The 12906-nt window shown below is 39.2% G+C and overlaps 1 protein-coding gene across 1 annotated transcript; it reads left to right on the forward strand.

Annotated features, from left to right (window-relative positions):
- Positions 1 to 4516: 4516 nt before the first annotated feature.
- Positions 4517 to 7764, forward strand: LOC307127986 (uncharacterized protein). The gene is made up of 2 exons (XM_079819489.1): positions 4517 to 4838; positions 5070 to 7764. Exons 1-2 carry the CDS (start codon positions 4754 to 4756, stop codon positions 6065 to 6067), a joined length of 1083 nt encoding a protein of 360 aa, XP_079675615.1. The 5' UTR covers positions 4517 to 4753; the 3' UTR covers positions 6068 to 7764.
- The last annotated feature ends 5142 nt before the right edge of the window (positions 7765 to 12906 follow it).

Below are 12906 nucleotides of genomic sequence, written 5' to 3' on the forward strand. Positions count from 1 at the left end.
ATGGGAATTTTCCTGTCCCATTCTCTTCCGTGCTCCCAAAGGGAGATGGTTCAGTGGTGGATCGTCTGTGGGGGCCTCGGCAGGACGGTCACCCGCTGGAGAGGTACGTGGAGGAATTTTCTGAGCTTGCTTGTTTGTTGAACTGGCCAGATGCCCCGTATCGGGGGTTTTCTGATGGGCCTGGACGAGGACACAATTCGTTATATTGAACCTGCCTGTTTCTTTTCCCTAGTCGAGTCTATTAATCTGATTCTTTTTTAAATGGTTCTAATTTCAAAATTGAGGAGGTTCAAGAGAAAACGTGTCTTCCTCGTCCGGTTCCCTCCTGGTTCCAAAACCTGGTCAGTTCACCCACAGCCAGTTTCCTCCACGTATCCCTCTAGTGGGTCTTCCCATTCTGTCCTCCCCGTCCCAAAGACCAAACCACAAAGGAAGATGGCCGCCGCCAAGTCTGAGCCTTCACTAGAGGAGGAACATTGGCTCATAGACTTCTGGACTGACCCTGTTGATCCAGTTCTCCTTGAGCCCGCACTAGTCCTCCACGAGCCCGCTCCAGTTCTCCATGAGCCAGCTCAAGTTCTCCACGAGTCAGCTCCAGTTCTCCACGAGCCTGCTCCAGTTCTCCACGAGCCAGCTCCAGTTCTCCCCGAGCCAGGTCCAGTTCCCCCCCAAGCCAGCTTCAGTTCTCCACGAGCCAGCTCCAGTTCTCCACGAGCCAGCTCCAGTTCTCCACGAGCCAGCTCCAGTTCTCCACGAGCCAGCTGCAGTACTCCCCGAGCCAGCTCCAGTTCTCCCCGAGCCAGGTCCAGTTCCCCCCCAAGCCAGCTTCAGTTCTCCATGAGCCAGCTCCAGTTCTCCACGAGCCAGCTCCAGTTCTCCACGAGCCAGCTCCAGTTCTCCACGAGCCAGCTGCAGTACTCCCCGAGCCAGCTCCAGTTCTCCACGAGCCAGCTCCAGTTCTCCATGAGCCAGCTCCAGTCCACGAGCCCGTTCAAGCCCATGAGCCCGCTCCAGCCCACGAAGCCGCTCCAGCTCACGAACTTGCCCCTTTCCACAAGCCCTTCCTGCCATCCCTGAAACTCCAAAGTAACATGATTTCAGCAGTTTGGCGGTTTGACATGCGATCCGAACCGCTGAATCGATACGCTGATTCATAACACTCCGAAGCTTCATGATGCAGTGTTTTGAAATCGGTCATCACTATATAAGTCGTTATTTATTCGCACACATATATTTTTTTTTTTGCACACAAAAACTATTCTCGTTGCTTCATAAAATTATTGTAGAACCACTGTAGTGAGAAGGATTTTGTAACATCTTTAGTACCTTTTATGGGTCTTCTGAGTGCAAATTACATTACTGCCAATGGAGGCCTTTTCTGAGCCATCGGATTTCAACAAAAATATCTTCATTTGTGTTCCGAAGATGAACAAAGGTCTTACGGGTGTCGAACAACATGAGGGTAAGTAATTAATGACAGAATTTTCATTTTTGGATGAACTAACCCTTTAAAGACAGAGCCTTCTCATTGAGCATGGGGAAGTCTTCTTAGTCAGTTCCCCTATGTGGTGTGCCCCAAGGATCCATTTTAGGCCCGCTTCTCTTTTCAATTAATATGCTGCCATTGGGTGCCATTTTTAAAAAATATAGGATCTGCTACCACTGCTATGCTGACGATACACAGTTTTATCTTCCGGTAAAAACTGACAGCTCTTATCCCTTGGACGTACTGGGTGACTGTTTTGAAGAGATCAACTGTTGGATATCTAATAATTTTTTGCAACTAAATGAAAGCAAAAGTGAAATTTTTATTTTAGGCCCATCCAGGTCTTCATCTCCTTTTAATTTAGGTTCTATCTCCGCCACTGTTCAACCTAATGTAAGGAATCTGGGAGTTGCATTTGATTCGTCACTAAACTTTGAAAAACAAATCAGTTCAGTAGTAAAGGGCAGTTTCTTTCATTTGAGATCAGTTGCGAAATTAAAAAAGTTTTTGTCTCCAAAAGACTTAAAGACCATAATCACGCCTTCATAACATCAAGTCTGGACTACTGTAATTCCCTGTACTGTGGCCTGCCTCAAACTACTATCTCTCACCTGCAAATTGTCCAAAATGCTGCTGCGAGACTTCTTACCGGCACAAAAAAGAGCTCACCTCTCCCATTTTAACGACCTTACATTGGCTTCCTATTAAGTTCACAATCGATTTTAAAGTTCTAGTGTTGCACCAAAATACATTAGTGACCTTCTGATTCCTTACACTCCCCAAAGAACTCTTAGGTTGTGTAATCAGCTTCCTTTTAACTGTCCCACGTTTTTGCTGTAAAACTAAGGGCCTTCTCTGCTGCAGCACCTAAACTGGACTGGAACAGTCTGCCCATCGATGTGAGGTCTGCTCCTTCATTAGCCAGTTTTAAATCGGCTCTTAAATCTCATCTATTCTCTCTGGCATTTGATTAGATCGATATTGGTAGATTTTATATTATTTATTATCTTAGATTGTATCGGGTCAAAAGTGTTTATATTGTGTATCTGCCCATTGTGTATCTGCCTTGTTTCTTTTTATGCTTTAATTTATATGCTCTTTGTCTGATTGTACAGCACTTTGGCATAACTCTGTTGCTTTTAAATGTGCTATATAAATAAAATTTGACTTGACTTGATATCTATGCCTATATACAGAATGTTATATGCATATGTGTTTTGGAGAGAGGGGGACACGGTCGCATTTGCAGCAGATATGCTGCCCATCATAAATCAAAGCACGAGACAGACAGGGGTCGGGGGAGAACACTGGGAAAGGTGACACAATAGACGATATTCGTCTGTATAGCTGCTCCATATACGCACTGCCACCGCACTGCTTGTGCGTGCGGTGTGAAGCCAGCGTAAAGCACAATCAATGTAGAATTCAACAGCTTAGATACAGTCTTCCTCTGCTTGTAAACAAAGTTCCTCGCTTTCAGGTCATGTGTCAGAACCAGAACGCCGGCTCTACGTCATATTCTTGCGCATGCGTCGTGGTACTTCGTGAGTTCACGTCAGAGGCCCAGACGGAAGACAAGAACTTGTTGAATAAAGTTGTTATTTAGATTTCTTTTTGCGCACAAAAACTATTCTCGTCGCTTCATAAAATTATTGTAGAACCACTGTAGTGAGACTTTTTAACAACGTCTTTTATGGGTCTTGAGAGAGGAAATGTCATAATTGCTTCCAATGGAGGCCTTTCTGAGCCATCGGATTTCAACAAAAATATCTTAATTTGTTTTCCGAAGATGAACAAAGGTCTTAAGGGTGTCGGATGACATGAGGGTAAGTAATTAATAACAGAATTTTCATTTTGGGGTGAACTAACCCTTTGATGTTTAATATTTCCTCCATAATTACATACATAAAGAAATATATTTTTGTGTTATTCTGTTACGTTACCTGTGTCGGCAGTGTGCAGTAGTATACACACCCACATTAACGATTTCAATATATGACTTGTACTCTCTAAAAAGGCCATAAACATTGAAGTAACTATTCATTTACATACATATATCGTAAAACTAATCCTGTGAGACTGATATGCTGCAAATTGTGTGATTTTAAAATTGTTTGTTCATGTTCTGTCTTGGCCAAGGGCGCCGTAAAGGGGTGGAAGGTTAGGACGATTCTAAGGGCCCAGGCTGATTTAGGGCCCAGAAGAGCAGACCCCCTTTTTCTTTTATTATTTCTTTTCTCTTTTGTATACATACATTAAATGTGCTAGGGCCTCTCATGCACTAAATGTGTATTTTGTCCGTTTTGACCATAGATTTTATATTTAAAATACAAATTTCAAAATGTCAGTCACAACTTTATGAGATAATAAATGTTCTCCCTTTTATGTAAACAAGTACATCTTTCTATTTTTTTTTCTTGTTTTTGTAGGCTTTGTACTCATCTTTAGACATTTTAACTATGCAATGTGCTAAGTATCTTTTTTAAAGTATACAGGGCATGCTTATTGGGTTAAATTTTACCTGTAAAAATTGTAGGGGGCCCAGAAATGTTGTTTTCCATAGGACCCAGAATTTCTGGCAGCACCCCTGGTCTTGGCCTACTTTTATTTTATTTTATTAATGTATTTATTGCAAGAGAAATGTCAATAGTAGCCTACAAACAGTAGGCCTACATCTTAGAGGATCTTGAAAAAATATTTAAGCATATACCAATCTAACATGTTCGCTTATTCTTGCACAATGTAACAATCTCATATTGGACGAAAACAGGAAAGAACTAAATAAATTTAAAAAAATAATAATAATACAAAACTAGTATAATTTATGATACATGAAATATCTCTTCATATCTCCTCAAAAAAAGTACACTTTTTTTCTTTTGTTTTTGTTTTTTTGCTAACAATTATTTTTAGGGATTTGATTAAATATTCTAACTCGCATAAGAAGTCTATACAAGTAGGTATTTTGGCGGACCTTTATTTTGATCTTCCGCTTTGTGTTGTTGTGACGCCATACGCGCTGCGTCATGCGCGGCTCCCAGGCTCCGGTATGCGGAAGAAGTGATTTGTGCTTTTGAACGCTTCTGCATTGGTTACATATAAACAACACGAAACTTTCGGCGTGGTTTAAAAAAAATTCTACGTGTTAGTTACATGAAATGATTGTAGGTTATTGAATGTACGATTGTACAGCTTTATGTTAAGTGCTAATAGAATATTTCTTGTGAATGGCGAGATATTAAAGCACTTTGGTATACTCTTGTAAAGATGGAGTTTGTTAAAGATGAGAGTCAAGACAAGAGTGATACAGAAGCATGCAGAATAAAAGATGAAGATACTGAGGAACAAGGAGGTTGGTGATCATTCTTGATTATTTCCATTGTTCTTTAATGACTGACAAACAAAGTAAGGGGAACAGCTAAGTTTTCTGGCCACCAAGTTTGTGATTAGACACGTAAAAGCTGTCCAACCATATCTGATGAATAAATAACTTTAAGCACATAAAACATAAACTGAAAAATAAAAATTTTGTCTCTGGAAGACAGTTTAATTGATTTTTAACTATTTCATGTGTTCATTTTAGACTTGGTGGAAGTGAAAGAGGAAAGTGAAGAAGAGAATGAAGTGGAGGAGAAACAGCAGTTTCAGAAACCTAATCATTTCATAATTGGAGAAAAATCTTTTAATTGCTCCCAAACTGAAACTTCACCAGAAAGAACAGAACAGAAAAATAGCTTCACCTGCCCACAATGTGGAAAGAGTTTCACAAGTAAACGAGACCTTAAGAGGCACATAAGAATTCACACTGGAGAGAAGCCGTTCACATGCTCTCAGTGCGAAAAGTGCTTCGCAAATTCAGGAGACCTTAAGAGGCACTTGCGAATTCACTCTGGTGAGAGGCCTTTTACCTGCCCTCAGTGCGGAAAGAGTTTCACACAAAAAGAAGGTCTTAAGGAGCACATGAAAATTCACACGGGAGAGAAGCCTTTCGCATGCATGTTGTGTGGGAAGAGTTTCACACATCAAAACAGCCTAAAAAGGCACATGAAGGTTCATTCTGGAGAGAAATTACACCAGTGCTCTGAGTGTGGCAGGAGATTTTCAGAAGCATGTAATCTCAAAACTCACCTGCTGTCTCACACTGGAGAAAGACCATTTAGCTGTGAGCGGTGTGATAAGAAGTTTTTTCTGGCCGTTCACTTAAAGACACACATGAGGATTCATGAAGATGAAAGACGTTACGTGTGTTCTTTTTGTGGGAAGAGTTTTCTGTGGCTTAATGGGTTTAAAGACCATCAGAAAACACATATTGGTGAGAAACCCTACGTGTGCTTGGAATGTGGAAGTACTTTTATTAGAGCCGGTGAACTGAAAGTGCATGAACGAATCCATACTGGAGAAAAGCCTTACAAGTGTTCACATTGTGAAAAGAGTTTCACAGTTTCAGGAGCCTTGAAAGTACACGAGCGAGTGCACACTGGAGAGAAGCCGTACCTCTGTCCTTCATGTGGGAAGACTTTCAGCCGATATGGAAATTTAGGGAAACATTTAAAAAAGGCTTGCCCAAAGTTGAAAAAGTGATCAAGGTTCACCTTCAAGAATAAGCAGATTATGATTTATTGAAAATGTGTTCTGTGATCACTTTACATTTTCATCTGTGGATTAGTTATTTTATTGGAACAGGACTTTTATTGTGACATTGCTGAGAACCCCAGTGCTTCAGCGCAGACACACAGGATCATCCATCCTCTTTCTCTATTCGTTTTTGTTTATCAGTTCTGTCAAAAAAAAGTTTTTTTTCATATAATGTCGACAGGTGGACAGGAGAGTTCAGCTTGCCGTGTAAACAATCAAGGTGGAGCTATATGTTGCCTAATATGATCGTCAGAGGCAGCCATTGCGATCCAAAAGCCTGCTTCAAACAAACAGTTATAGCCCCCCCCCCCCCCCCCCCCACACACACACCCCAAAAACAAGGTATGCAATGTGACTGCAGATACTTTATTATCTCTGTTATATTTAACATTAACTTTTTCACTCTTAATTGTATAATGCATTCTATTCTATCCATGCATTACAGTTACAAACTCTACTTTTAAGGGCACCGACCGAATTACGTCGGTACAACCATTACCGATTACCTGAGAATGCATCTGGTGATATAGACTAGTGTCTGTGAATATTAAACCGCAAAAACACTATTTAAATAAGAATCCTTCATGTTCTGTGTGTCTCTGTGTGAACGAATGGCGCAGACGCGTGGTTTCATTTACCATACACACACACACACACACACATACTGAAGCAAGCGTAACGCTCTTGCGTTTTCAGTCTCTGCCATCTCACAATATGAGGACATGAATGCATGAACTTCATGTCCAGAGCCGCTCTGAGAGTCACTTCATGAGCATTTTACCATTTCATTTGAGAAAAACTGTCCTCATATCATAAACGCACAGAAACTCAAAAGTCTTCACGGCAATTCGTCAAAATAAAAGTTTGGTTTAACTTGACAAATAAATTACTGTTGTACAGTAGAATTTAGATATGTCTCAATGTAATAATAATACAAACACTAATGTAGTAATAATAAATTATCAAAATGTTATTTTTTAATTAATAATCACTATGTATCTTTCATGTTTTAATTTGATCTCTTATTGTTGTGTTCAGTTGATATATGGGCAAGTGCGGACAGTTTTTGTTGCAGCATGGTGGACCACAGGTAGGATTTTGCACAAGATATAAATATAGAAAATCATTGTCTTAACAAGTGAGTAATTCAATCATTCAGTCAAACGATTCCTTTGAAACGCGGACTCGTTCAGTTGCTCTGAAATGCGCAATGGCTCTACTGTAGATTTGTTGCGAAATAGAGCAAAAAAGACAAGGTTCGAAGTCTAAAATAAAGGTCACCTATCATTAACTATTGAACTGTTGTATAAAATCACATTTACAATGGTGCTGATATTAGGGAAAACAGCACTCTATATCCTGTTATAAATATTAAAAAACTTATACAGGGACATTTTTGCCCCATATCTTGATTTTTGGAGGGCATTTTTATTAGTTTTGGTGGTATTTTTGCCCCAATCCCTCTTAATTTCAGTGATGGTGGCGGGTGACGGACAGATGTCCCTTCTGTTGCGTTTCAAGTGAAATGGGCGAAACATAGCAAAGGCCCCTACTGATGATAATTATAAAAGTAAGTAAACCTTATAATAAATGTACTTACACATATTTGAGGCTCAGAATATCAAATATTTTACAATCAATTTAACAATAATTTTAATAATAAAAAAGCAGGATGTGTCACATGATAAGCTTGATGCATTGCTATGGAAATGGAATATGATGCCTTCTATAGTTCTACAAAAATGGCAGCATGTTCTTAAAGTCCCTGTGAACTGGAAGTTGCAGCTGATTTAACTTCAGTGTTGTGAAACAGAAGATTGAATAGAGGGCAGGGTTTTATTTTAGTCCCCCTCCTCTCCATCCCTCGCTCACAGCAGACTGACAGTTGGAGGGGAGTGGTTAAGGATTTTCAACCCAAGTGGTCAAACTGATGTCATCATTTTCAGATTTTGATTAAATATTACCACGGAAAAAAAAAATCCAGTGTATTAACTTGCACGGATTAATTGTTCACCACAAGACCTGTAATGTGTGCTAACAAAGTAAATAGGGTCAATTTGATTTCATGAGGACTTTAAAAACAATAATAGGCTCCATCCGAAAGCTTCGGCAGTGACTTGTTGCCCCGCTGCTCTATCAGGCAGCGACATTGCAGGCAGCGTTTACGCATACCTGGTGAAACTGATTTCTGACAGACTGGGCTGGGCAATATGGCCAAAATAAAATCATATCTCTGTATTTTTTTGGCTGAATAGCCTATGTCATATTTTCTACTTTTTTTGTATTTATTAAAAAAATTGTATCATGTAGGCTGTGCTATATATATTATGTGCAAAAAAGGGTTAAAATTACATTACATTCTAACATTGAAACAACCTTACAATTGTGTCAATAAATCTTCGACTCTAGCTGCTTTTCCACCCTTGGGCCAAACCGTTCACTTTACAACCGTTTGCTTAACAGTTCCATTCCATGCCGATACGGCCAAGCCGTTATGGATATGGTTTAATTTCCCACTGTGGGACTGATAACGGAGCTCTAATACAAATGCGTCAGTCGTTGCCTTGATAATGCAAGAGTTTATAGACAGTATGAGATCTAAATAGCGACCACGTTATGTAGGAGGATCAGTTATTTGAATTTTATTATTGTATTTACATCACTCAAATAGTGTGTTTGTCCAGCTACAGAGGAACTGCCAGGCAACAGACAGGTGTAGCCAACCATGCTAAAAATTTTGTGCGAGAACAGTTTGTAATCATGCGCCATGCCGGACCAAGGTCAAGTGGCCTATGCTGTAAAAAAGCATTAAAAAAATGTCTTGAATAAAGAGAATCTTATCACTTTCTACCTCTTTTCTGAGATGTCATCCTGTGATTCTGAAAACCTTGAGATGAAGACATTCCCTTATACTTAACTTATTTGCGGTAACTTATGAAGGTAAAAAACTCGAGAGCATGTAAATGTGAATTTGATGCACATTCATACTTGTACGCTAACATTTACACTCACAGATCCAATGTGAAAACCTGTCAAATAAAAATCTGAAGTTGAATGTTGAGTTTTGCACTCACAGACAGTAGTCACAAACCTGTATTCTGAATTTGAAGCTGCAGACAAGTAGTCGCAAATGTGTAAATTGCCATTCACAAAAATACAATGACAGACACAAACTTGTAGTACATATTTTCACTCATTCTTACATTCACATTCACAGTACAACATCAATTACGCATTTGCGAGTGCAAATTCAGAATACAGGTTTGTGTCTGCGAGTGAAAATCTTCAGATTTTTTTTTTTACAGCTTTTCACATTGGAGCTCTGAGTGTACATTTTAGCTTTCACATCTATTCACATCTACATGCACTTGAGTTTTGCTACTCTTTTACCTTCATAATAACTAACCCTAACAGTAAATGCCAGATTTTTAAGATGCCAGATGATACCAAACATGACAAAATTATGTGTTTGAACACAGGAGTTAATGGGGAATTCTGAAGTTTATGACACAGGTGTGTAGTACTAGAGATGCTAATCTGCTTCTTTAGACAGGACCGTCCTGTCCCTGAATTGTCACTAAAGTCCTCAATATGCATATCAATGAATCTTTTGCACCAGATAGGTATTAGCATACTGTGGCAATCAAGAGCATTGTTCCATGATCAATTCACATGACCGAATTACGGTATGTCGATAACCATTACGATTCACATTAAATCAATCAGTGCCAAATTTTGGTACCTGAGAATGCATCTGGTGATATAGACTAGTGAATATTAAACCGCAAAAACACTATTTAAAAAAGAATAATTTGTGTTCTGTGTGAACGAATGGTGCAGATACGTGGTTTCATTTACACACTGAAGCAAGCATGACGCTTGTGTGTTTTCAGTCTCTGCCATCTCACTCTATGAGGACATGAATGCATGCACTTCATGACTAGAGCCGCTCAGCCTCAGAGTCACTTCATGAGCATTTTACCATTTGATTTGAGAAAAAACTGTCCTCATATCATAAACACACAGAAACTCAAAAGTCTTCACGCAATCCGTCAAAATAGAAGTTTGGTTTCACTTGACAAATAAATTACTGTTGTACATTAATTTAATTTAACGTCTCAATGTAATAATAATACGAACACTAATGTAGTAATAATAAATTATCAAAATGTTATTTTTTAATTAATAATCACAATTTTTCTTCCATGTTTTAATTTGATCTCTTATTGTCATGTTCAGTTGACATCTGGGCAAGTGTGGACAGTTTTTGTTGCAGCATGGTGGACCACAGGTATGATTTTACCAGCTACTGGCACAAGAAATAAATATATAGGATATAGAGTATAAATATACAGGATATAGAGTGCTGTCCTGTCCCTCAATTGTCACTAAAGTCCTCAATATGCATATCAATGAATCTCTTGCAGCAGATAGATTTTAGCATACTGTGGCAATCAAGAGCATTGTTCCATAATCAATTCACATGTAGCCTATACTGTTAAAGGGATTACTGTTACAGAAACAGAGGGCTGTATTGCACCCAAATATGCTCAGCCCTACTATCAATTAATCAAATGGGAAGAATTAAAATGATTTATATCTTCCATCCACTCAATGGTGCAGATTTTGTAGTGGGATGGTCTGCGTCTGTTGTGTAAAATGATAACTTTTCTGAAGGAAACACATGCAGCAAATATATATTAGCCTTTTACTAAATAATTATAACTCAACTGTATATTTATATAGCACCTTTCACTGTTAATATTGGTCCAAATCAAGTTTTTGTTTAATTTGCAGCCCACTGAGGGTGAACCCTGAACCACATAGAGGAGACAACAAATTCTCCACTTTCCACCACTAATTTCCATACTTCTACTTCTTGTAACAATGTCAAATGAGTAAATAAGCACAATATTGTATCATATTCTACTAAAATGTTCAAATCTCACATTTTGATTATGATAGGCACTTTCAAGTTTGCATACACTATATTGCCAAAAGTATTGCGACACCCCTCCAAATTCACCCCTCCAGACCCATTCATAAAGGTAACCATCTAGATTAAATGTTCAAAAAGAGAAAAGATGATATCTTGAAGCAAAATAAAGGTGTATTAAATGCTAAACAAGAGACAAATACTCTACTAAATGCTGAATTAACTATATCAGAACTTAAAATGGCTTTAAATAATACTGGGTACTCCTCACCAGGAATAGACAATTTATGTTATGCTACAGTGCCTTGTGAAAGTATTCGGCCCCCTTGAACTTTGCGACCTTTTGCCACATTTCAGGCTTCAAACATAAAGATATGAAACTGTAATTTTTTGTGAAGAATCAACAACAAGTGGGACACAATCATGAAGTGGAACAAAATTTATTGGATATTTCAAACTTTTTTAACAAATCAAAAACGGAAAAATTGGGCGTGCAAAATTATTCGGCCCCCTTAAGTGAATACTTTGTAGCGCCACCTTTTGCTGCGATTACAGCTGTAAGTCGCTTGGGGTATGTCTCTATCAGTTTTGCACATCGAGAGACTGAAAATTTTGCCCATTCCTCCTTGCAAAACAGCTCGAGCTCAGTGAGGTTGGATGGAGAGCGTTTGTGAACAGCAGTTTTCAGTTCTTTCCACAGATTCTCGATTGGATTCAGGTCTGGACTTTGACTTGGCCATTTTAACACCTGGATATGTTTATTTTTGAACCATTCCATTGTAGATTTTGCTATATGTTTTGGATCATTGTCTTGTTGGAAGACAAATCTCCGTCCCAGTCTCAGGTCTTTTGCAGACTCCATCAGGTTTTCTTCCAGAATGGTCCTGTATCTGGCTCCCTCCATCTTCCCATCAATTTTAACCATCTTCCCTGTCCCTGCTGAAGAAAAGCAGGCCCAAACCATGATGCTGCCACCACTATGTTTGACAGTGGGGATGGTGTGTTCAGGGTGATGAGCTGTGTTGCTTTTACGCCAAACATAACGTTTTACATTGTTGCCAAAAAGTTCAATTTTGGTTTTATCTGACCAGAGCACCTTCTTCCACATGTTTGGTGTGTCTCCCAGGTGGCTTGTGGCAAACTTTAAACGACACTTTTTTATGGATATCTTTAAGAAATGGCTTTCTTCTTGCCACTCTTCCATAAAGGCCAGATTTGTGCAGTATACGACGATTGTTGTCCTATGGACAAAGTCTCCCACCTCAGCTGTAGATCTCTGCAGTTCATCCAGAGTGATCATGGGCCTCTTGGCTGCATCTCTGATCAGTCTTCTCCTTGTATGAGCTGAAAGTTTAGAGGGACGGCCAGGTCTTGGTAGATTTGCAGTGGTCTGATACTCCTTCCATTTCAATATTATCGCTTGCACAGTGCTCCTTGGGATGTTTAAAGCTTGGGAAATCTTTTTGTATCCAAATCCGGCTTTAAACTTCTCCACAACAGTATCTCGGACCTGCCTGGTGTGTTCCTTGTTCTTCATGATGCTCTCTGCGCTTTAAACGTGAGACCTCTGAGACTATCACAGTGCAGGTGCATTTATACGGAGACTTGATTACACACAGGATTCTGTTTATCATCATCAGTCATTTAGGTCAACATTGGATCATTCAGAGATCCTCACTGAACTTCTGGAGAGAGTTTGCTGCACTGAAAGTAAAGGGGCCGAATAATTTTGCACGCCCAATTTTTCAGTTTTTGATTTGTTAAAAAAGTTTGAAATATCCAATACATTTCGTTCCACTTCATGATTGTGTCCCACTTGTTGTTGATTCTTCACAAAAAAATTACAGTT

The sequence above is a fragment of the Gobio gobio genome (genome assembly GCF_949357685.1).
Source record: "Gobio gobio genome assembly, chromosome: 6".
NCBI lineage: Eukaryota > Metazoa > Chordata > Actinopteri > Cypriniformes > Gobionidae > Gobio > Gobio gobio.